At 33.7% G+C, this 27,040-nt stretch overlaps 1 protein-coding gene across 2 annotated transcripts in view; it reads left to right on the forward strand.

The window, feature by feature from the left end:
* LOC150093130 (ankyrin repeat and IBR domain-containing protein 1-like) overlaps positions 1–27,040 on the forward strand; it is a 424,458-nt gene that overhangs the window by 24,891 nt on the left and 372,527 nt on the right. For both annotated transcript variants that reach the window (XM_090413306.1, XM_090413307.1), the window contains exons 2-3: positions 959–1,493; positions 19,515–19,725. In XM_090413306.1, coding sequence (XP_090269432.1) covers positions 1,306–1,493; positions 19,515–19,725 — 399 coding nt within the window. In that variant the 5' untranslated portion in view covers positions 959–1,305. The remainder of the gene's footprint in view (positions 1–958; positions 1,494–19,514; positions 19,726–27,040) is intronic.

The following is a 27,040-nucleotide window of genomic DNA, read 5'->3' on the forward strand; positions in this document are numbered from 1 at the left end:
CATATAGCTTCCCCTAGATCAGGGATTCTCAGCCTATGGTACGCGTACCACTGGTGGTACATGAGCCACTGCCTTACTGGTACATCTAATATCTTGAATTAAATATAGTGGTATGCCACTGGAAAAGGTTGAGAACCCCTGCCCTAGATGATTTCTAATATTATAATTGCATGTTATAATGCCACATAAGGAGCTGACCACTTTCAAACCTACCTCAAGATTTTATATTAATTGTTTACATTTGCTAATCAAAGTTTGTTATTAAATAGAATATTGACTGAAAAAACATTAACCTGAAATTCTTTAGTAGAAAGATGATTGATGCACTTTTTGTGTTGTTTATGAAGATATTTTAGGGTAGGTTTAAAAGGAATTATCTCCTTTATTCATAATGTTTAGGCCTTTTCTGCTGTTACTGTTAATCCTTGGATCTACTTGGAAATTATTTCCAGAAATCCAAAATCAGTAATTAAATTTCATCTAAAAATAAAATGTTAAAAGAGCAATCACTCTTTATACATACTGTTTACATATTAAGTAAATTATTTACAAAATCGTTCTATTATTAGTTTCCTTTTCCATCATAAATTGAATTCTAGGGTGCAGAGCGAAGAGCTTTTTCTGGGATGAAATGCTCCTATAAAATGATTGTTAAACATCTCCACTACATCCTCTGCATTTATCACTCCACTTCAATTTCCATTTACAGGATCATTCATCCAGAATTATTTCTTCTCCTGCTGACCTCATAATGTTTATAATTAATACAAAGTTAAGCTAATTTCTGTATAAGAGTGGGAGGGATACTACTTGACAAAATTTGGAAATCTAAAGAAGAATAAATCTATCTGGAACTATAATGTTTGTTTATATAATGAATGCTGCATAGTTACAGTGATTTGATTTTTGGAATATCTCGATTTCCTTTAATACTTTTTTTTTCCTCTCCCTCTTTCAGATGTCAAGGAATATGAATAAGACCGGTGCTTTTGTTCCATCAGCAATATATGACAATGGTATTTGTTATTCCTATGAATGTTGCAGAAGCATTTTTCAACTTTAGTATGACTTTTGAACTAATTCAGCAGATGCATCTTTGCATTTTCTTAAAATGCCAAAAAAAAGGATAAAGGGAGCAATAAGTTATTCATAGTTGAAAAAAAAAAAGATGAGTCATATTTCTAACTGTTTTTATAATAATTTCAAATCCTGGTACTTCAGAATACTTAAAAGGTGCTTAATACTTTGACGATATCAGTGCCAGATGTTGTGTTTATGCTATCTTGCATTGGCATATGAGGAAAGATGGGCAATGCTTCTAGCAAATTTCGTAAGCATCTTCAAAATGGTGATGAGTATGCTGCCCTTCAAGTGTTTCAGAATAGTCCAGAGCTACGACGTACACTGGATCCCAACTGCTCTTATGGTGATTCTTTACAGCATAGTAGTCCGCTCCATTTAGCAGCAAAACATGCTATGAAGCCATTGCTCAGGTAATTATGAAATTTTGATTTCATTTTAGAAATTAGATAAAATATAGCAATTATGTTCTAACATATTTCAAAGACATTATTACTTGTAATTTTTAAACAAATGGTTACAAATGGAAGTGATATAATTAACCATTTAGGTTTACACTCAGATGTATTTTTTTCAAGAATAAAATTATAGATGTGTTTCATCAGTGTTTATTAATAACTGTAATCTACCATTCATCTGACCTTCAAAAGAATGACCCTTGCATGTCAGCTGACTTCTAGTACAGAACCATGCTTTTGTACAGTTTTCTGACCCTTCAATTATAAAAATGGCAAATTGTCTTCCTCATGTGATCAGATAAACAGTAGGTTACAGTATTGGTGTATTTAGAACTAAAACATTACATTGAAACATAAGGCCATTCTTATCCAATTATCAGAATGTCCTTTTTATTTCATTCCTTTGAAAGAATTTATAATTGCTTTAATGGTTTTATCTATATTAATCTACAGTAGCATAAGCAAACTAGTTTGCATGTGAAGTATCTTTACAACCAACTCTTTTTTTTTGCACACTGAGAGCAGCTGATACCTCACTACAAATTTATCTGAGCATTTCTATAATATAATGCACACTTTATAGGATAGGACAGTGATGGCTAACATATGACACTGCAGATAGTCCACAGACTATAGGTTCACTCCCATTGTGACATGGATGTGTGTAAATGCTTTAGGGAATAGATGATGTCATCATCCAATGTGAGACTATGGTGAAAGATGGTAGTGGACAAACTGGGAACTTGCTCTTGGTGGCAACATAATGGAATGACAAAAACAAAACAAAAATCAAAATTATAATGTAAAGAAAACCAGAAATAGCAATATGTAAAAGAATGATGATTACATCACATTGTAAGATGAACTTTATGGCTGGTCTTTGTTCAGTTGTTTGCTCTCACTAAATATAAATTTGGCTATCAAATCAGATTCATCTGTTGAGTAGAAAGCCACAGAGTAAAATATTATTATTATTAACATCAGATCTCCATGGAATCTAATGTCTTATGTAACAAACTTTTGAGTGAAAGGTCCACATGCTCAAACATAAAGATCATTGTACTGTGCCTTAAATCCATTCACAAAATTGTGGGTGAGACTTAGGACATGAAATCTAGTTAGTGAAATCTCTCCCTCACCTTCCCCACTGGTCATACTATGAAATACATAAAAATATAAACTCTTCCCATTGAAAATATAATTGTTAATGATACTTATATCCTAGTGAGCAGCTTTGATATCACCTCATTCTTCACTAAAATTCTCTTAAATGACACCTTATTGCCTTTTTAAAAAAAGCTTTTCCCTTGATATTATTGCCCTCTTTTCCTTTGCTATCCATTCTGGTTATTTCTGTTGGAAGAACGGAATTTATAAACAGATAGAGGGTACCTCTATGGAGTCTCCCCTTTCACCCCTATCCCCTTTGCTGATTTTTTTATTATTATTTTTTTTTTTTTATGGAAGATTTTGAAAACAAGTTCCTGACTCAGCTGCCTCTCAAACCTTCTATCAAGATAAGATATGTAGATGATTAGATGTAGATATATTCTTTTCAGTATATAGGAAACCCACTTCACACAGGCAGATATATTAACAAACTTTCCCATCCTCCCAACGATATGGTATTTTATACTATAATATTTTATGGTATCATAAAAACACTAACCAATGGAGCCTATAACTTTTGTTTCAATGAAACCTCTCTTGCAGCAGAACTCAATCATAGGCGCCACGTTTTTTTTATCTGATGGCTACAGTTCTCACAGTATTTAATAAAAGAATTAATCCTTTCCCCATTCCACAACCTTCTCTTAAAAAGATTTTAGTAATGCTATTACTATCCTATATGTCTGAGGCACATCAGAAAAAAATATCCAGAATCTTATAGAAATAAAATCTCTGCACCACTTTCATGCTCACTTAAACTAGCTACCCTTATCTGCTCCCCTAAAGACAGACTTCCTCACCTCTCAGTTCCAGGTGTATACAGAGTTCCTTATTTCTGCAAGTTGGCCTACTGTGGATAGACAGACAGGAAGATCAGCTATCATCTGCATGGAAGAACAAAAATGCATCTGCAGTTAATGACTTTGGTCAATCTGGACTTGCAGACAATGCTTTGGATACAGCTTGCAGGATCAGTTCGAAAACCCCATGCTCCATCATAGTAAATTTAGAAGAAAAAGATCTATTGCTGCTCTTAAAAATCAGCCTAATTTGAATAAATATGGTTCCTAAAACTTCCCAGAATATGGGAAACACTAATACTTCGAGATCCCAGTTTACATTCTAAGCCACCAACTGGTGTCCATAGAGGATGCACCACCTAGTTAGGGCTCTAGTCTTTCGTCCAAGTGCTTCAGTTAGTTTTTTGCTGCCTTTGTGCGCATATGTGTTTTAGACGTCTCACTTTTTACTGCTGGACAATGTCTCTGTAACTGAGATGAAATACTGGAAGAATTAAGTACTATTTTAATCCTTTTTAGTGCTGTTTCACTCCATTAAACTTTTAACATGAGTTTCTCCCAGCAGTAAGCCTTGAAACTCTTGTACAGCCTTTTTACCTGGACACAAATAGGTTCTCAAGGAGGCCCTCTATTTAATTTAGTTTAATTTTCTAATTTTGGCCCCTTTCTCAAGAGGAAATTGCAGACCTGGGCTACTGCACCAGGATTAATGTAGCATTGTGTGTCATATTTCTTGAAGAACCAAAGCTTAAATAAAGGATGAGAATTTGGAGTTTGCTTTCTTTCATGCTTACACAGTGATCAGAATACATTATCAAAAATTGTGGAGACAACTACCATGTTAGAGCAAAACTTTAGTTTATATATAAGATATATATAATATAAGAGCAGGTACTTTTTCAAAAGTACCTGCTCTTATATTATATTTTTTTCCTCACCAGAGGTCAGGCTAATAATTGTTGCAACGGTTGGTCAGTAACTTTAGCAAACCATGTAGATTGTAGTGCAGCTTGTTTCTTTGTATATATGTGTATGTTCCAGATTGATGACCTTGATATGAAGCTTGAAACATCGAGTGTTTATTTTGGTTTATATTAAATTAAAGTTTTGCTCTAACATGGTAGTTGTCTCCATAATTTTTGATAATGTAATTTGGAGTTTGCTTAAGGGCAAAACTAGAGAACTTGGAGGCCTCCATGTAGCCTTTTAAGGAATGCAGAAAGAATTGACTGGGGCTTCTGACCTAATGTCCAATCCTTACCTTCTCGTGGTGCATTTCATTAGAGGTTCATTCAATATCTAGATATTGAAGTTTAGATTTAGATATTGAACAAATGAGGATGGACTGACAATTTGGGATTTAAATGTGCAAACTGCATTCTACATTAGTTTAAACCAAAATAAATGGTATTATTATTATTACACGATACTTCCAAGAAGTCCAAAGACTCATTGAGGGAGGGCACCTACTCTACAACTCTCCATCTCCACCACCACTCCATCCATCAACTACAGTGAATTGCTAACACCAATGCAATCTACTGTCCACCACCATCATTAGTATTTTTTGTCTGTAAATTGCATGTGTTCTCAAGGCCAATTTGTCTTTTTGTGGGATGAAAAATCCAAGTTTCCAGGAGAAAAATTCTGCTACCTCTGTATGAGGTTAGCTTATTCACCTTCATTTGAAAAAGCCCATATAAAGATTCCTCTTGTCACAATGAGAATGGAACTTAGGCCTTTTCTAATTGAAGGGTACAACATACTGTCACTTCCAGTTGCGCTGTGGAAATGCTTGACATGATGAAAGTTCACGCCAGCTGGGGCATTCTCCATTTTTTATGTGACTTCCACCCATGAAAGACTTTTAGTGCCTTAGTAACATGGGTGGGCTAAGGATTTTTTTAAAATTATTTTATATATACAGTCTTGCCATAAATACTTTCCACACACACCCCCATGATGCCCACAGAATTGTGCAAGCCCAGTTTCATTAGTGATGCTGTGCACATCCAACATTCACATGTTTATCAGTAGAGAGAGAGAGAGAGTTGTACAGGTTAACATGCAGTGGAGAGATTATGAGAATCATATAGCTATAATAGTACTTCACAAGGTTTTAATACAGCCACCAGTTATTTTTAGCATTCTAAAAACACTCAGGATCAGTAGGATGTTTGTGTACTAGTCTGATAACCATTAATGCGATATAGAAGATGTATCTGACTGCCAAAGAACAGGTCGACCACACTGCGTTAGGATGCAATAGATTGTGAGTGTTGTGAAGGCATGTCTCTGCTGTAATTCTATGAGAACACAGAAAGTGATGTAATGAGAAAGATGAACACTTCACAGAACACCTTCTGCTGGACACTTACTAACACTACAACTTATACAGCAGATTGTGATAAAATCAATGGCACTTCTCCATGGGTATGCAAACAACAAACACAGCGATATCTTCTTCACAGATGAGAAGATTTTCACCATTGAAGAGTCATCATTTAATTGCCAAAATGATCGAGTATATGCCCGAGATGGTCACCACACAACATGTGCCATAGCACCTAATATTCAGAGAGGTCATCACCCTGCATCAGTGATGGTTTGGTGGTGGTGGGGGGTCGACATATCAGGAGAAATCCAAGTTGCATTTCTATGGGAAAGGGGTGAAAACTTCTGCCAAAGTGTATCAAGGCTCTATGCTGGAACCTATGGTATGGTCCTGAACAGCACCTTGTTTCACAGTAGGCAGTGGAACTTCCAATGGGCATATCCAGACAATTCATCACATGGAAAATTAATTGCAAGAAAATTTGAAATCATGTTTAATGTCATTCCCATATGTGAAAAAAAAAAAAAAAAAAAGAACTATTTTATGTGTGATTTATTATTTCTGTTACACTTAGCATTGTGAAATTTTTTATTCTGTATAAAGTTATCAATATTATTTCTTACTACAGGCCGTGTAGATGGAATATTAATTGTTACAAAACTGGGATGGGATGGTTAGGGAGAAAGTGCACTATATTTAAGAATATTTAGGGATAATAGTCATATCCAACTAATCCTATTAACTATTCTATTAATAGTTAGAATAGTTATTAGAGAGAACAAAATATTTAAGAATAGTTAGGGAGAAAGGGCAACATATTTAAGAATATTGATTCTTCTAACTGTCCACTATTTTTCTGTTCTGCACACATTTAGACATCTATCCAGGTGTGATATATTTTTTATATGAACTAATTCAGAAGATGACGTGTTTCAGTTATTGAATATACGTGCATTTTGAAAATCACTGCACTTTTCCTGCATAGTAAAGACTTCCTGCGCACTGCTATCATTTGCAGAGCTAGTTTAAGATCATAGGTGCAATTTTGAGTAATGATGTTAAAGAAAATGATAATAAAATTATGTAAATGATATCATAATGATATAATTCAACATAAGTAAATTTGCTGCTTCAATACTAGTCTTTACCTTTTCCTCCAAAACTAGTATTTTATGACACTAAGAAATTTTATATTTAGTCTTTTTTGTTGGAAAAAAAAAATATAGATGGATGCTCCAAAGTGAAATTGAAATATGTAATTGAAATACGTTTTGAACGGTACACAAGAGAAGTAATTAATTACTTCTCTTGTGTACCGTTCAAAAGTAAACTGTAATCAGAAATACCATGTCATTAACAACCGACTCAACTGGCTAACAACCTCAGATATGCAGAACGATATAGTAATAGACTCATCTTTAGCCAAGGCGCAACAACACCTTGACAAACTATGCCAAGCTGCAGAAATTTTTGGATTGACAGTTAAATGAAATAAAACTAAACTACTCACAAATACAGTACAAGGTTCCATCATTACAGAACACAACCAACCTTTAGAAAAAAGTAGACTTCCAATACTTAGGCTCAAATATAAATAATAGTGTAAGTGACATATTATTAAGAAAATATAAACTCTCAGTCAACACAGGAATCTAAGAAATATATTGAAATCGCCCCTCATTACTTTGGAAACAAAAATTAGGATTTACAAAGCAACCTCTCAGGCTATCTCCTGGTATCGTGGTAAAACATGGGATGGTTCCATTCAATAAAAACCATGAATAGCTTTAATACAACCTGCTTAAGAGTGTTACTTAGTTACTCTTGGAGCGATCATATTCGTAATTCCAGTATTTTAGAAGAGGCAAACCAAAAACCCTTCTCTTGTGTACCGTTCAAAAGTAAACTGTAATCAGAAATACCATGTCATTAACAACTGACTCAACCGGCTAACAACCTCAGCTATGCAGATGATATAGTAATAGATTCATCTTTAGCCAAGGTGCAACAACACCTTGAAAAACCATGCCAAGCTGCAGAAATATTTGGATTGATAGTTAAATGAAATAAAACTAAAATACTCACAAATACAGTACAAGGTTCCATCGTTACAGAACACAACCAACCTTTAGAAAAAAGTAGAAGACTTCCAATACTTAGGCTCAAATATAAACAATAGTGTAAATGACATATTATTAGAAAATATAAACTCTGAATCAACACAGGAATCTAAGAAATATATCGAAATCGCCCCTCATTACCTTGGAAACAAAAATTAGGCTTTACAAAACAACTTCTCAGACTATCTTCTGGTATCGTGGCAAAACATGGGACAGTTCCATTCAAAAAGCAACTCTTGGAAGGATCATATTCGTAATTCAAGTATTTTAGAAGAGGCAAACCAAAAACCCTTGATTGAAACCCAACGCTGATGTCAACTTGATTGGCTTGGACATCTGAGACATCCTCCTTCTCCATAATTTGAAATCTTATTTTTATGTACCCCCTCAAATGGACTAAGATGAAGAGGGAGACCAACTGTTTAGTCAATATACTGTGGTTAATATACTTCCAGAATTGTTTAGTTCTGGCAATATATTAACCAACTTATTAGCACAGATACTCTCTTTCCCTTCACGAGAAATAACTCAACTGGCTCGAAATAGAGATGCCCGGAAAACTACGTATAATAATTAACTTTTTCTTATTCCTATTTATTTAGTTAGTTTCTTATTTACAAATTGTAAGTTGTAAATAAACCATGATGATGAACAACCGACTAGATAGCGTACCCACTCCCACCATTAGCTGTGGATTCGAAACTCACAATAGGCATGGATGTTTGTAATTGTTATCACGTGAGAGATGAATTTCTTCATCTTAAAATACATTGGAGGAAAAGGTAAAGACTAGTATTGCAGCCGAAGATGGTATATTATAATGATTTACATCATTATAATAGCATTTACATAATTTTATTATCATTTTCTTTAATATAATTACTTCAAAGTGCACCTATGATCTTAAACTAGCTCTGTTAACGATAACAGCAAACAACATATCTTTCCTATGTAGGAAAAGTGGAGTTATTTTCAAAATACACTTGTATTCAGTAACTGAAACATCTCATCTTCTGAATTAGTTCAGATAAAATGTGCATATACTACACAGGGTGTTTCAAAAAGAATGTCCCGATTTAAAAATTGTATATCTCTGCAACCACGAACCACAAATGAATGCGACTTGTACCATGTGAATGGCCTTGGCCCAGAGTTTGATATGACGACCGCTAGATGCCACCACTAGCTCCCAAATAGCCGCTAAGTTTAGTTAATGAGAAGATGGCATCTAGTCGACAGAAGGCGTTTTGTGTTCTCGAATTTAGCAAGACTGAATCTGTGTGTTTAGATGACGTTACAGAATTGATCCACCACTGGACAAAAACATTCATTGTTGGTATCGACACGCCTCAGAGAGGAATATGCAACGAATTCAAGAGGCTTTTCAGCGAAGCCACGCAAGTCCACTCGTCGTGCTGGCTGAGAACTTACCCCTCTTGTGACTGTTTGGCGTGTTTTACGATGACGCTTGCTTATGAAGCCATACAGATTGCAACTGGTGCAAGCTCTTCGTGTAGGTGACAAAAAAAATGAACAGATTTTTGTGCTAATCTGTTAGAGGACATGGAGGATGACACCTTCCTACAAAGGTTGATTTTTAGTGATGAAGCAACCTTTCGTCTAAGCGGTAAAGTTTCGCCCCACAATGTTTGCATATGGGGACTTGAGAATCCACATGCAATTGTACAACATGAACATGATTCACCAAAACTTAATGTTTTTTTGCACGGTTTCTGTTAGAAAGCTTTATGGCCCTTTCTTTTTTGAGGAAAACACTGTTACGGGAAACTCCTATCTTGATGAACAATCACGATAGGCACTACGCTCTTGGCCTCCAAGATCTGCAGACATCACACCTTGTGACTTCTTTTTATGGGGATACGTAAAAGACTGTGTTTATGTTCCTCCATTACCTGCTGACTTGGATGAGCTTAGAACCAGAATCACGGCTGCAGTAAATTCTGTGACAAGACACTCTCAGACGCATTTGGGATGAATTCAGCTATCGGCTTGATGTTGTCCATGCAGCGGGTGGAGGGCATTGAGCATTTGTAATAGTGGTGAGTGAAATTTTAGGCCTTACTTCATACTTGGTAATTTATTTTGTAACTGTACCACATTTTCATTATTAAATATAATTATTTGAAATCTGATCATTCTTTTTGAAACAACCTGTATGTATATATATGGGTTTCTAAGTGCGCAGAAAAACAGTGAATGGTTCGCATAATAAGTATTCTTAAATATGGTGCCCTTCCTCCCTAAACCACCCTATTCCAGTTTATTAAATATTAATATTCCATCAACAGAACCTGTAGTATCAAAGCAAGAAAGAGTATATATTTATACCTTTTTAAGATGAAACAGAAATTAGGAAACTCACTGATCAATAAAATATTACTTTTCACTGTATAAAAATAAAAATATTATGAAAATCTACTTAAAATCTAAATAAATAATACATAGATCTTTCCCTCTTTTACTTTTACGTTGTTGAGGGTTTCTGTTCCTTATAACTGCAACCGTTATACTAGGAAAAAGTGGTTGGACCTATGCCTCCCAGTGTATCCTATGTCTGTAGAAGCGTTATGTTCTGAAGGCTGGTTTGCCTGCTTGTGGGAAAAAAAAACCCAGATAAACTGGGGAGGAAAAAACCCTGCAGTCTTCATCCAAGACCGGCTAACTTGGCTATGTCTGAGAAAGATCCTAAGCTCCTCACATCAGCGACGGGAATCAAACCCAGGACTCTCCTTTTCCAGGCATATGGTTGCGAAGCAACCAGCCACTTGGCTAAGCATGCAGACTAATACATAGATACATAATAAAATTATATTTTGTAAAATTTATCTTGCACTGCATTTATTTTTCATATATCAGTATCAATGCAATATCATTTCAATTTTCTAGCGAATTTTTTCCATGATCAGTAGTTTGCGCGATGAATTTTCCTTGTGATGAATTTTCTCTGCGATGAATTTTCCTCTCGATGAATTGCCCACATGATGAATTTTCCACTGATGAATTGTCCGTGAACCTCCAATGGGACTCAGCCCCTGCACACAAAGCAAGGACCACACCATAGTGGTTGGAGGTGAATGTGTCCGACTACATATCTCCACCTGATTGGTTGTCCCATTCTGCATCTGTTGGATGTCAATTGTGGTCAGAGCTTGAGAGAGTAGCCAGCAAGAAATGACACCCCATCCTGAAGATGTATTTGGAGCAAACAGTGGAAGCATTTCCATTGGATGTTGTGAATGCTGCCATTGATATTTGGCTTCACAGTCTTTAGGTGTGCGTGAAGGCAAAAGCGAGACAATTTAAACATAGAGTACTGCTATATGCATATTATACATGTGGTTTGTATGTGTTGGAAGCTGTAAATCATTTACTGATAGATTTAAGGTTTATCTGCTCTTCAAGTTATAACAGTATTTATGGCTAGACTAGGTATATACATATATATTTTTTTATGCTAATCACTCAGCCAATTAGGCTGGTAAAACAAGGGCTCTACTACTTTCATTAGGAAATCTGGCAAACAGTGAAAAGTAATCTACTGGAATAACTCCAGCTTCACATCAGCAAAACTCAAGATAGGCACATCAACAAAAGTGGTATCAATGGAAAGGAAGCGGAACTTGCAAAAGAATTAGAATATAACATGGGCATACCTACTATTACAGAAACAAAAAAAGACAAAAACGTGAGGTTCCTCTAAATGACAACTACAAGATGTTTTATTTGGCAAAAATAATCAAATAGTAGCTATAGTATTCAACACTAAACATGAAGATAATCTTGAATAGTATAAAACATCAAGTAGAGTGGTGTGGGACAGTGAGACTTATTCTCTGTCACTAAATTTCAAAGATTTGTTTTTTGCTTTCAAACTATTTATTTATTTTGAGTAATATTTGTTTGTCTACAGTTCACCTCTGAAAGCTGCTCAAATTTGATTTTTTTATAAAAACTGTCTTAAAACACTTTTTAATATGATATTCAATTTGATCCTGCTCAAAACTATATAGTGATCACTTCCTATTTCAAATCCCCTGTATACTTGTTTCCTGAACCAGCATGATAGCCAATGAGACTTATTTATGTTCTGATAAGGTTCTATGGAAGATGTAGAGGAATTGTTTTAGTCATTAGGGAGGACTAGATGAAGTAAAAAATAAAATAAATAAATGAAAAGGAAAAGATTGTCTTTGTTGGTAATCTGAACAACAGATTAGGAAATAAATATCAGACATATAGAAATGTTTTGCAAAAATTTGGAGAAAAGAGCAGAGCTAATAATAATAAGTATCTGCTGATTTGTTTCAGGACATGCACTAATTATTAGTAACACCATGCTCAAACATAAAGTTGTGCACAAATAACATCATGTTTAAACATGAAGAAGTCTACTACTTCAAATGGGGACAAGACAGTAAAATTGTCTCATTGTTTATAATGATAACTTCATGCTAGTTCAGGACACAAGAGAATACAGGAGATAAATAGAAAGTGATCCATTAAGTTTTAAGCAGATAACAATTGAATATCATATTGAAAGGAAAAGCGTGTAAAAAAAAAAAGTTTTAAAAAGAATCAAAATGAAACAGCTTTCAGTGGTGAACTTTAGACTCAAATATACAAATATTATTTACAAGAAAATGAAAGAGTTCAAAAACAAGAACCAAACCTTGGAGATTCAGTGGCAAATCCTGAAGAAACAGGATTGAACTGATTCAGTCTGCGAGGTAAGTGGTGAGGTTGTCTGAAAGGATAGAAAAATCACTCCATAGTGGACTCAGGAAGTTAAAGAAGCAGTCAAGGGAAGAAGAAAGCATGCTGAAAATGTCTAGCAGATAAGTCAGCATGTGCTATGAGGGAACAGAGAAGAATGTAAGAAAGTGAAGGAATGTGTAAAAGTAGCTCAAGAAAAATTATGGGAAAACTTTGATAAGAATATAGATCAGGGCTGGGCAACCTTTATAAGTGTGTGCCAAAATCATCAAATCTTTCATGCAAAATTTTCTCATGTGCCAGCCAAAATTTTGGGGAACATATTATTTGGTGTCTTTTAAGTATTGAGAGCACTTTTCCAAAATAATCAGAAATCACACTAGAGCAATAAAATCAAAGAATACAGTAAAAGTGATTATTGTAAGTCATGTAAGATTGAATGAATGTAAAAATTAGTGATGGAAGTTTTACTTAAAATTCCTTTTACCCTGTTGATAGCATGGATATTTATTATTTGCCTTTAAGCGTAATTCTAGCTGCCATATACAGTCACACAATTTAAAGACACAAGTTTTATCATCAGCAAAAGAGTAAACAATAATTCTGATTTATCATCATCATCATCATCATACGTATCAAGGATTTAGGCCTAGTATGGCCTGTTCCGGCCTTAGAAGTCATCGTTGAATCGTTTAAGAGGACGTCCTGGTTTTCTTTTTCCTAATGGCTTGTACTTTAAGGCTTGTTTTGGTAATCTTTCTGTTTTCATTCTTTGAACGTGTTCCATCCATCTATGTTTATATTTTTTAATTTTTTCAATTACTGGTTCTTGGTTTAATTCTTTCATAATATCTTCGTTTCTTTTGTGATCAAATAGGGTATACTTTGCAGTTTTTCTCATAAACTTCATTTCTGCTGTTGTTAATCTTTGTTTGTCTTTTTGTTTTATTGTCCAGATTTCGCTTCCATACATTAAGACAGGTAGGGCTAATGTATTGTATACTTTTAGTCTGGTTTGTTTTTGAACTAGGTTTGGTTTAAATATAGAGTTATTTACTCCTGTTATTTTTTAATATTTTGCAATTTTTATGTTTATATCTTTTTCATTTTCATAAGTGATCATACATCCTAGGTAGTTAAATGAATTCACCTGTTCTAAGATCTTGTTATCTAATACTATTTTAGTTCTTGCTGGATCTTGTCCTTTAAAGGCCATAGTTTTTGATTTTTACGTTGATATTATCATACCATAATCTTTGGATATCTCATTTAGATTTAAAATAGCTTTCTGTAAGTTATCTTCAGAATTTCTAATTATTATTTGGTCATCTGCAAAGAGAAGAGTGTTTAAGTTAACTGTAGGTGAAAGTTTAATTCCTTGATGTGAATTTTTACTCCATTTTATTATTATTTCATTTAAGTAGATATTAAAAAGAGTTACTGAGAGGGGACATCCCTGTCGGACCCCTTGGTTTATCTCTCTTGTATTTGATTATTTTCATATATACTTGTGACAGCTTTTAGGATATTATTTGGTATTTGTCTTTCTTTTAATATGTTAAATAATATGTTTCTTTTAACTTTGTCAAATGCTTTTTCAAAGTCAATAAATGCAATATGTGTTTCTAAATTATATTCTCTTCTTTTCTCTATTATTAATTTTTTTAAATTCTGATTTATTTCTGATTTATTTATTTATTTATTTATTTATTTATTATTATTTTTTTTTTATAAAGATCAATCAGACATAAGTTTTTCAAGTTTCTCCAGTATATTATAGTGCATAATCTCATCGTTTTTCTTGACTAAAGCACAATAAAATAAATAAAATTAAAGATATTCTTTTATTAATTCTTAATCCCTTACAAGTAATACATGAAAATTATAGATAAATAAAATGTTATTTTACCTACATAATGCATTAAACAGAAGTTAATCTTTATCATTTTTTAGCAGAAAACATCAAATCCAAACTAGAGAAAGAAAAATAGTGGATGTTTTATTTATTTAGCATTAATGAGATGTCTGCTGCTGCATCACTGATGACATACATTTATATCAGGTGTATATTTTGTAACCTTTAAAGATATGCATGCACTATTAGTTTCATCTGTAAGGCTACTCCTATTATGGGACTTAACAAAGTTCATCACTGAGAACAATGATTCACAAGAATATGTAGATGCAAAAATGGATAGTAATACTGTTGCAAGAGTTTTTAAATATACAAAAGTTTCTGGTATAGTATTCCAAGTCCTTAGTACCTCGTTTTCCGCACTTCTCTCTGTTACTCACATCTCTAATCACTCCTTTTCAATGTTTTCCAAGTCAACTCTGAGTTCAACAAATTTCTGCCTCCAAATTGAGCTACTTTGAAAATCAATCAACTGCATTCAAAATCATCCATATTTATCCATGAAAACATCTGTAAGTTTAATTCATCCAATTTTATAGTGTCTGGAAACTTGATGAATTTTGCTGTCTCTTCCAATTCTCTGAACTTAACAAATCTTAGAGAGAGAATTGCTCAACAGTTGACACGATGATGTTTAAAAATAGCTTTCAAAGACATTGGCTCTCTGTTTTGTCATCCTTTTGGAGATCATTGATGTATTTCTTAGGTTTGGAAAATATTTAAATCTCTCATTGTTTACATCCCTCTTAAAAACTCGTAGTTTCATTTCAAATGCCTTTATATCATCAAACATAACATCCAAAGTCTTGCTAGAGCGTGTAGTTTAAGGTTCCAGTCATTTAAATGCTTGCAAAAATCTGCAAAAACATCAGTTTACAAACCCACACGGTGTCATACATTTCTTTATAAGACATTTGTGGATTAGTCAAAAAGGGATTTATCTCATCCAACAGACATTATTGTACATTATTAGTCCTTTGTACACCAATCCATCTCATTCAATAGTTTCTGAAATTGTTTTTTATTCAAAGCATGTGCAGAAATGTAATTAACAACCTTGGTTACTGTTTGCATCACTTCTTGAAGTTCCTTTAGGCCAGCTTTTTTCACATAAAGTCTCCTCATGTATGATGCAATGAAAACCTATCAGTGAATGACCAACATGCTTTGCAAACAGATTTACAAATTCTGCTTCCTTGCCAATCATGCTGGGTGCACCATCTGCTGTGATGGATACCACTTTTGAAATATCAATTTGTTGAATAGATAATTTGTTCATAACTGCTTTACATATTTCAACCCCAGTGGTATTGCACAGGTAGTGTTACAAGGTTAATCATCTCTTCGCATACTTCATCAACCCTACAAAATCAAGCAAAGATCTAGCCTAGTTGATAATGTAATGTTTGTGCTCTCATCAACACAAATAGAAAAGGACTTATACCAAGCCAAATCTTTTGTTAATTGTCCTGCTGTATTCCTTTCCAACTTAAGTATCCTATCCTTAACTGTTTTTCTACTCACAGACAAATCTTTAATGCGCTGAATAATTTTTACCTTTTCTGAAAGATTGTCAAAAAGTTAAAGGAGTACATTCTAACCATGCTTCTTTAATATACTCCCCATCACTGAGTGATTTTCCATGCTGGGCAACCAAGTTGGAACTAGGCCTCTCCTGAAATAAATTTCAAAGTACCAGATTTTTTTTTTTTTTTTTTTATCTTGCTGAGTTCATGAGAAATTAATTCTCTTTGTTCTTGCTCACTTTTATTACTTAAGTTCTTATGAACAGTTTCAACTGATTCAGAACATAAAATGCATAATGCTTTATTATCTTTCTTCATCATACCAATTTTTTTAGTCCAGTATTTTTTAAATTCTAATTCTCTAATATCCTCTTTATTTGAATATCTTTGTTTCTTTGCTGGTGGCTGTGACATTCTGTACAATCTGTGAAGGGCAGGAAGCAAATAAAAATATCTGATAATGGTATATTTATATATATATATAGCATAAATATAAATAAAAAGAAAGGAAGACAAGAAGGGAATAAAGTGAAAGTCAAAAGGAAAAAAGTAAATTACGACTGAATGACCAATGTTGCACAACCACAAGGTACATACAAAAAAATAATTGCTTTCTTCATATAGCTTCCAACTTTAATGAAAATCTCATTATGGGGTGTAAAAATGTGGACAGAGACATATGGACACTGACAAAAATTATAATTTGAACTCAGAAAATCTCATCATAATCACTCTTTGTATACACCTACCAAGTTTAAGCAAACATTAAAAATGAGTACAATTATAAGCCTACCTATACATATGCCAATAAAAGAGAAGAGTATGCATGCCATCTAAACACATGCAGATAACACTTCATAATCCTGAATATTGATAATACATTTCACATAGCTTTAACAATAACTTATGGCAATGTAATTTAGTTGGAAGGTCATGGGTGCTTAAGTGCCTGTTAGGATCACTAATGATGGATTATGATGATATGGCAATGTAAAGAAAATTTGCATTTATATCTAATAAATTAAACATATTAATTAACAATAAATACTTCCAATCCATATTTTAATGACCTACAATTTAATGAAATCTAAACCCACATATATGCACACTTAAGAAAATCAATAAATTCTTTATGAAACACGAAAAAATATATAAAATGATGGTAAAATAGTCATGGCATGTCTGACTGCCTGGCAAATGATGCAACTACTAAACAGGACAAAACTTGTATGTCAGTATGTCGTGGAGATTGATGCCTTGGAAATAGGATGTTTGTTTCCTTTTCTTATACTTATTATTACTAAAATAGTTGATAGTATCAGTTTCTTTATTGCATTTTTATTTGGTATCGCTCTACTTAATAAAATTGTATTCTCTTAAGTTAAAATATACAACTCAGCCAAGATGTTGGATGCGCATTTATTTATTTAATTATTTTTAAGGTGAGACCTGGGTTGCATGCCAGGAAAAAAAAAAGTCATTGGTGTGCCATGTTTGACATACATGCCAAGAGTTCCCCACCTGCAGTATTGATATAGATCAATACTGCAGGTAGAAAAGCCATTACAAAGCTGAAATGTGGAAAGGAAGCTGGAATAGATAATTGATCAGAAATTCTTAAATATTTAATTATTACAAATTTTATAGTTGCACAATGCATATCCACCTACATACACACCTCTAAAAGTGATGTTTTCACTAGTCATGAAGATACTCGATGTGCAAACTTTGTTTGCTTACACTTAGATGAAGGATTAAAATAAATATATATTTTCTTGTCAAAAATGATATACTTTGTACTTAAGCTAAAAATCTTCCTACAGCTTTCTTTGATCCAGAGTATTTTATAATTTGGTGATACATCATTTTATTATTGATGATGAAATTATAAATTTAGTTTAATCCTTTATCCAAGTGTGAACAAACAAAGTTTGCGCCTAAGAGTATCTTCAGGACTGGGGTAAGGTGGTACAACACTGGGCAACTCATTGCAAAGGTGGAGCAAGCTAACATCAATCCTATCTCAGTATCTCCCATAATGCAAAACACATCTCCTTGTGGATATGTCTAATATTATGCATTAAGGGAAGGGCCACTACCCAGACTAGTTTCGACCTTTATCGAGGTCTCTTCAATGGGAGCCAGGCCCACGTGGAGATACCAGGCAGAAGCATTAGCAAGGTCATCTCTACCTATAGGAGTTGCCAAACGGTGTGCCACCCTTTTGTTAAATTACTCTGGATTTAGAGAAAGATGTTGAAAGTTTATTTTTCACTTGGTTAGACTATAATTTATTACTTATATGTGAAAAATATGATTTTGCATGATTTCCCACTAATGAAACCTCAACAAAAACTGAAACTTGTCTAGGTAGTGACCTTTCCAATAATGTTTTTGCATTATGGGATACTGAGGCATTTGATGTGATGTCAGCAGCCTCTGTGTGCAAGTAGACTGGTCATGAAGATACTTCATGTGTAAACTTCATTTTCTTATGCTTGGGTAAAGGATTAAAACAGGAATATAATTTCTTTGTTAAGTGTAACATATTGTTGTAATCTTGTAGCCCCCCCCCCCCCTTCAAATTTCAACCACAGAACTTGCAAACTCATAAGCATATTATCATTCTCAGCATGTCAGATTACATTGACTGGAATATAGTTTTTAGTCAGTTGAATTCAAATGGAGTGGTAACATGAGAGCTTCATGTAACATGATAACATAGCCTATCAGTAGTTGTTTTTCAGTTGTTATTTTTTGCTATTGTTGATTTTGCCATAACTGTTAATAAAATTATTCCCAGGAAACAATAATATAGGCCTAAATTTGCCCATGGTAATAATGTACAACAGCAATTAATGTTAATCTCCTCTGCAAAAGGTCACAAATCTGTTTGGGGAGGCTTGAGGTAGATAAGTATTTGCTGTTTTAAGGATATTTGTGACATAGGACTGAATGATATGTGCACGTAAACACAAGAAAGATATTTAATTAACTTTGAGGTAGATAATTCAGAAACCCTGTTCTAGAGATGAACTTGTACTATTATTATTATTATTTATTATTTATTTTTCCCTCAAACCGCTTAGTCTCCAGCAAGCTGGGCAGGTTTTGCTACTTAAAGAGAATCATCTGCTTCAGTAATGGTTTGAGCTCTCAGCTAATTTACAACAAGAGATAAATGCAACAAATTTTCAGCAGTGGCAGGTGGAAATGCCACAATCCTCAGTGAATTGTTTTGTAATTGTTTTTGAAAGATTCCATTCTGTTTTTTAGATATGTCAATTCTGAACCTATTAATATTATTATTATTTTAATTTTTTCAAACATGTTCATTATTAACAAATCGCTATTCTGTATTCTTTCTTCCTTACAGAATATTCTTGAATGAGTTAGGAGGAAATCCAAATAAAAGAAATGCCAGTAATGAGACAGCCCTTCATTTAGCATGTCAGGGTAATTTAATGAGGAGTCCATCAACTCAGGAGAGAAGAGCTGCTTGTGTTCTCCTAATTCTACAGTGGAGAGGACCTTATATTCCTTCAGAAGGAACAGATGAAAGAATTGATTTGGGAGCATTTGATGAGGTTTAAAAGTTTAAGAGATTTTATATTGATTTTAATTTCATTCCAAAAGCTTTAGTTTCTTTTACTAGAGTAATTTAGATGTAATAGACAAACCTTATTAAGCCAGGCTTATGAAATGTGATCTGTAGTCATGCAGAGAGAGAGAGAGAGGAGAGGAATTAGAGGAATCACAATTAATAAAATAACTATAAAAGTCAGAAGCATTAGATAATGGCACACATTGGGAACATGTGCCATGGTAAAAAAAATATATTGAGTATGGATGAAGGGGAGAGGAATTATAGGAACCATGATTACAAAACCCAGAAGTTTGAAATAACAGCATAGTTTATTTGTTTAATATGGCACACATTAAATTATATGTGCAAAATCAATAACGAAGAATAGTTGAATAAACTGCCCTAATATTAAAGTGCAAGGAATATTGCACTGCATTACACTGTTTACATTTTTCTCAAATTTCATTCAAACTCTTAAGGAAAGAACTTATGAAAGAACTGCCTCTAGTTAAATCGATATAATTTACATAATTGTATGCAATGCAAGTGCACATTTCATAACGAGATTAAAGTACTGAGTGAAGTGAAGGTCCTTATAGCAGGTATTTGAACATAATAAGCACACATTCAGTTGTGATTAAAAGTATCTATTACATATGTGGTTCATGATATGCAGGTATGTTTGTAAGCATATGGTTGGTAAGTATGTTTTTTACAAGGAACCTAAAAAAGTGAATTTGAGAGGGCCATCATTCATAGTGATCTCTTCAGAGATGCCTCTTATTAAAACATATAATTTCCATGTGTCGTTTAATATTATTATTATTCAAGCCTCCATGGAGTCAAGAGACTCATTGTGGGGGGGGGGGTCCTTCTTAGGAAACACAAAGTCTATCATACCATTCCTTGAACTCATTGACCGTTCTTGCTCTCACTACTCTCTCAGGCAATGCATTCCAAGGTTTAACTACCCTCCACACAAACAAACCACTCCTCATCCTCTTGCACACATCTTCCTTTCATAACTTCCAGGGATGGCCCTTTGTCGTCACTCCTTCCCGCTGTTCCACCAAGCAAAAGACCTCCCGAATATCCACCCTGTGACTTCCTCTCAACAGTTTAAAAGTCTCGATCATATCACCTCTCCTTCTATCCACCAAACTCTGCAGTTCACATTCCCTCAGCCGATCCTCATAACTAATATTGTATAGTTCTGAAACTATCTTTGTTATCTGCCTCTGTAACCTTTCCATTAATTTATCCCCTTCTAATCCTGCAGACCAAATTTGAGAACAGTAGTCTAAGTGTGGTCTGATCAGGGTCTTATACAATGAAATGATAACTCTTTTATCTCTGCAGGTCAGCGCCCTTCTCAGTATTGCAGCAATCCTCTGGGTTACCTTCATCACCTTTGCAATATGCTCCCTGAATTTCAGTTTTCTATCAATCATCACCCCCAGATCTCTTGTCTCCCCTAAAAAAGAAAAAAGAAAAAAATAATAATGAAAGGTAACACAGAAGTCATTTCTCTGCTGGGAAGGGGCCGATGCCTGGAAGAGTCCTTCATGGATCATCATCCCAGACCACAGGCCCTCTGTGATTGGATGACCAACAAAAAACCAGACAGGGTCGGGCTGTTAATAACACCAGTAATTTTCTCCTGTAACTAACCCTTTGCACATCCATAATACCAGTGTGATATGGATCCTCAGTAGTTGGGTCTACTTTAAAAAATAATTATTTTCTTCTCCATCTTCATGTAGTCAATGGTTCATTGTGGGGGAGGGGATCCCTCATTAACCATTATTCACACAGTAGCCTATCATACTTCTCCTACAACTCATTCACCAACAAAGCAACTCACAACTATCTCTGGTTGTGCATTTCCACCCATATACCAACTCTCCAAGCAATAAATCTGATCCTCATGTCCTTGCTAACCAACACTCTTATACAATTTCCAGGGTGACCCTTGTTCTTTCCCTTCTTGCCCTGTACTGGAAAGTGTCTTCTTTGTCAATTCTATAAAATCCCTTTAATAACTTATGTTTCTATCATATCCTCTCTTTTTTTTTTTGTTATCAGTAGCCCTTGTAACCCATAGACTTTTCACAATCTTGGCCTCTCATCTCTGGACCCCCCCCTCATCCCCAAGGATTCCAGTTAGGTAACTAGATCTGGTGCAATAGTCCAGAGGTTGGCTTATTAAACTTTATAAATAATAATCTACCTATTCCTGCCTGTCAATGTATTCTGTCAATGTAATCCAGATAATCTGATTAGCCACCATTGCAATAGTCTAATTTCAAGACTCTTTGCCCCCCTCCCCCAAAATCCCTGGTTCATCAATTTTCTGTAGCCCACTTTCATCAATGTAGTACACAGCTTATTATCTCTTCATCCCAAAGTGCATAACCTTGCAATGAATTATTTAATTGATAAATAAATCATTTGTTGGTAGTGTGTCTGTCACATTTCTCATATGGCATTTCTTGAGAATTATCTTTGATACTGCTTGTTTTCCAAGTTTTCCTTCTGCAATTTTTCTTAACCTTGTTTCATGTATACTTGCATAAATATTACCTTGAAGATTCAATAGGGAAATTCCTCTGTAATTCTCATGTTCAGTTTTATTTCCATTTTTACAAATGGTACTGTAAGAGCTCTATTCCAGTCATATGGAATTTGACCTTCTCACCAGGCCTTTTGAATTATGCAATGCAGACATCAAAACTTTATATATCCATTAATAGAAATGAGGGATATTATAAATCCATCCTTATTTCATAGCTGAATGTATAGAAACTTGGAAAATTCTGAAAAATAGATTGAAAAGCGCTAGCTGTCTACATCGCACTAAAACATGGTATGAACGGAAATTTAAGGAAGCATGTGAGATTATTATCAACCACCCCAATCTGAACAATAATGATGGTCTAAAAATCCCAAACATATGGAAGGTATATATTCGACCCACCCAACATTCCTAACTAAGAACAACTATAAACAGGACTGTAGAAAATCCAGTATCTTAAAAGCAAAAATAAGAATTGTAATACTAAAAATAGGATATCATTGTTTCTGAAAGAATGTTTATTCCTGTCATCATAAATAGAATTTAGCTTGATGTATTTTTTTTTCCCCACTAGAGGTCATGCCAGTAGAATAACATGTAATCAAATCATTGTTTCTTTAGCTTACAATTAATAATGTAACTCAGCTTGTCTTATATATTGATGTATGCTCCAGATGATGATCAAAACGTCGAGATAATAAAAAAGTTTTTTTAACAAGGTTGTAAATTCCATAAATTTTTAAAATGAATAGATTGGAGAGCTTATTAGAATATCACTTTCTGCATTGGAATTACCTCGGACTTGCATTAATCCCAAGAGACCATATATTTGCCTTTAATTAGTGCTTTTTGGCCTGACAGCTGTTTAGAATTTGGTTCTCATCAGAGACCAGACAGAAATCTTAAGGTAAAAATCCTTTGTTTAATACCATATCTTATGTTAAAAGTTGTCTAAGTTGCCTTGGACTTCGAAAGTTTTGAAGTCCAAGGCAACTCCGATGCTGAAGGGTGCATTCTTGGTAAACTCTCTGGTTCTAATTTTTGAAACTAAGTTTCTGTGCATTCAGCTGTGAATTAAGGATAGATTTATGATAACTGCTATTTTTAATTTACTTTGCCAAAATGAAGCCTTTTAGGCTTCTCTTTTTCAGCAATTATATGTTCATATTTTATATCTAAAAAAACAGGTTTTCATATGAAGTTGTCTTTAAATTGTTGTCACTGCTGATTCACATTTTATTTGATGGTACTGTAAATACCATCAAATAAAATACTGAAAATGTCATAGAAGAATATAAATCTTGCCAAAATGCATAATGTTACTTCATTATCATTCATATTCTTGATATATATCTTCAAGGGTTGTGCAGGTTATTATGGTACTAATGTGAAAAGTTCACAATATATTAACTTCCTATTGACAATTTTTCTCCAAATTGATATGCTGTCTGCCAGGATTACAGTACTGTTAGATCTTATATTTCAGTCCTCCAAGTGACTTCTAATTTGGAGTTAGAAGTTTCTAACTTCCACCTTCATCTCAGTCTTCCTCAAGTTCTTTTCCTGCCCTAATTGCATCCCAAATACCACAGTGTCAAGTTCATTAATAACATCTTCATTTTTAATGATTTTGCCATTAATGCTATCTGTTAACTTCCTACATGTTCTCAGAATCCTCATATCTGTACTCTCTACTCATTGATCAGTCATTTGTAACCCAATTCTGAGAATGACAAGTTAGAATTGTATTGAATTTATTTATCTTATGGTTATATACAGCTTATTTGGTTTTTTTGACTAATTTCTCTCTTATTCCATAGACTTCCAGTCATATCAGCTTTGCTTATTGTATCTATTTCCATATTTAATTTGCTATTTTGCTAGAAAAACATGTGCTCAATAGCTGAAATATTTTGCTTATTCTGTAGGTTTCCTATTCAGAATGCAGCCAAAGGTTTCAAAGTGCCAAAGTTCTGTCGGCCTGTTTTCATAGTCTTTGTCTTTTTTATTTCTGAGTTTCATGCCAAATTTATTATAGCAGTTATTCACTTTAGTTAGGGAATCCTGCTGACTTGTACTGGATTTATTTAGGAGTATAATATCATCTGCATAAAGTAAAGAATGAAATAAACATCTAATTTTGATATCAAGTTTAATGATACTTTCCTCCATAAAGTGATCCATATAGATCAGGGGTGTCAGGTGGTCTGCGGGCTGCATGTGGCCCGTGATGCCTCAAGAAAAAATACAAAAAAAAAAGATAGTTGCTTTTTATAATAAAACAGAAATATCGATTTAAACATTCAATTTATTCATTTTCGTACAACATTTATAGTACAAACAATATGGATGCAACAACCTGCTATAATATAACTGCAATGATAAAAATTTATATTGCAATTTCAATGTTAGATCCGATCCTGATCAATCGTAAACTATATTTTTGCTTTCATAAATTAAAAACGTGTTAATTTATAGCATGCTGTGGTTAGCTCGTTGAAAAAATTGAATTCTATTGGCTAGCAGCTGTTCATGTGACACGCAGCATATGCTCCCATGTGAATCTAGCCTACGCGAATTTATAATTGCCTGCTATTGTCAATCAGCGATCTCTGAAGCACATGTCAGTGTGCCAATATGATCCAATGACATGATCAGTGTAATCTAGCTATGAGAGAATCCCTTTTTTATTATTTTTTATTTGCAATAGTATCATGCACTGGTTTACAGTTTTGTGTGTTTTTATTCAATACATTTAGTTTTAATAATGTAAGTAATTATATAAATACATTTTTATAAAAATTGTTATTAATAATATGTTTATTCACCCATACACTGTCGCTTTCTAAGACAAGAAAAAGAAAAATTGCTGATAAGGAGAGAAAATTTCAAGAAAAATGGGAATAATTGAATTACTTCTGCACTGAAACAAAGCACAAAAATGTGTGCATTATTTGTAATGAAACAATTAGTGTCGCCAAAGAATATAATATAAAAAGATAAAATTCACAAAGAACAGTATTCACGCTTTGAGGGTAAACTGATAGAAGAAATATTAAAGAGTATCAAGAATTCATTTCAAAGTCAATAACAAGTATTTTCAAAAATTATGAAAGACAATGAATCAGCAGTGAGAGCAAGTTATGAAATCATCTATTTATTGGCGAAACATAGCAAACCTTTTAGTGATGGTTCCTTGGTTAAGTAGCATATGATAAAAGCAACCGAAAACGTATGTCCCAAAAATGTGCAAGTATTTCATGATAGTTCTTTGTCCAGAAATACTGTGATTGAAGGAATAACCGAAATGACAGATAATCTGTGTGACCAGTTACAAGAAATATCTGCAAACGTACAGTGCTTTTCAATTGCACTTGACAAAAGCTTTGATATTCACGATGTGGCTCAAATTGCTCTGTTTCTTCAGGCTTGTGACGACAATATGATTATTACTGAAGAGGTCTTGGAAATGATTCCCATCCATGGAACCACTACAGGGGAAGACATTATGACTGCGCGTGGAGCATTTTGGAAAAATACCAACTTCTTCTGAACAGGCTTGTAGTTGTGCCAACCGATGGTGCTCCAGCAATGACAGGCAAAAATAAAGGTTTTGTATCAAGACTTGTAGCAAAGTTAAAGGAAATGTATCCAGACATTCCAAAACTGCAATCTTTCCACTGCATTATTCATCAGCAGGTCCTGTGCTCCAAAGTATTGGAAATGAACAGCGTACTCAAGCCTGTGACAAATACTGTGAACTTCATTCGATCCAGAGGCCTCAATCACCACCAGTTTGCACAATTTCTTAAAGACTTGGAGAGTGAATTTGAAAGGCTACCTTATTACACAGAGATTCATTGGTTATCATGTTATAGGGTTCTAAAAAGCTTTTTTATACTTTTAGATGAGATGAAATTGTTCCTAGAAATGAAAAATCATGATGTTGCATTTCTTAATGATCAGACATGAGTTCTAGCATTCTTAGTTGATATTACAGAACATTTGAATGATTTAAATGTCAAACTTCAGGATGCACTTTAGATATAAATTGGTTTTGTTTCAAAATCATATAAAAGAGAATATCAACTAAGAACGCTGATATTCTCTTGAACAATAAGAATCAAAGTTTTACCTTTTCTCAATATTGTCCCAAACTAGAAAAGATTAAAGAAGAATTTGATAGGTGATTTATAGATTTTAAGGAGCAAAAGAAGTTTTTTCGTTTTTACAGGTTCTTTTTTCTTTAATTTCGAAAAACTCCTATTTGTATTTAAATGGAACTTACTGATTTGCAGATTGATTCCATTCTAAAAGAGAAATACCAGAAGTCAGTGTTCCAAAAATATTCGGACATAAAAAAGTTTGAAGCAAATATTCTGTTATTTTGGAAGCACCTATTTATGCAAACAATTATTCTCATGTATGAAAGATAACAGAACAGCCCACAGATCAAGACTAACTGACGTCAATCTTTCTGCCACAATGAGAGTCGTATGCTCTCAATCTTTGAATCCAAATTTTGGAAAGCTCTTTAACAATAAACGTTGTCAAGTGTCAGGAAAAAAAATAAAATACTACAATTAAATTACTTAAAAATTACTATAATTATAATATGCAAGTATATATATATTTTTTTACCCCAAAATATTATCATCTATCCCCAAAATGTTATCATTAACATTTAAAAAAATTCCTCAAAATATCACCCCCCTCCCTCCCAAATAGAAGTATTTTATTT

Source organism: Typopeltis vanoorti, chromosome 24 (genome assembly GCF_054136105.1).
Source record: "Typopeltis vanoorti isolate ZY-2024b chromosome 24, IOZ_Tvanoo_1.0, whole genome shotgun sequence".
NCBI lineage: Eukaryota > Metazoa > Arthropoda > Arachnida > Uropygi > Thelyphonidae > Typopeltis > Typopeltis vanoorti.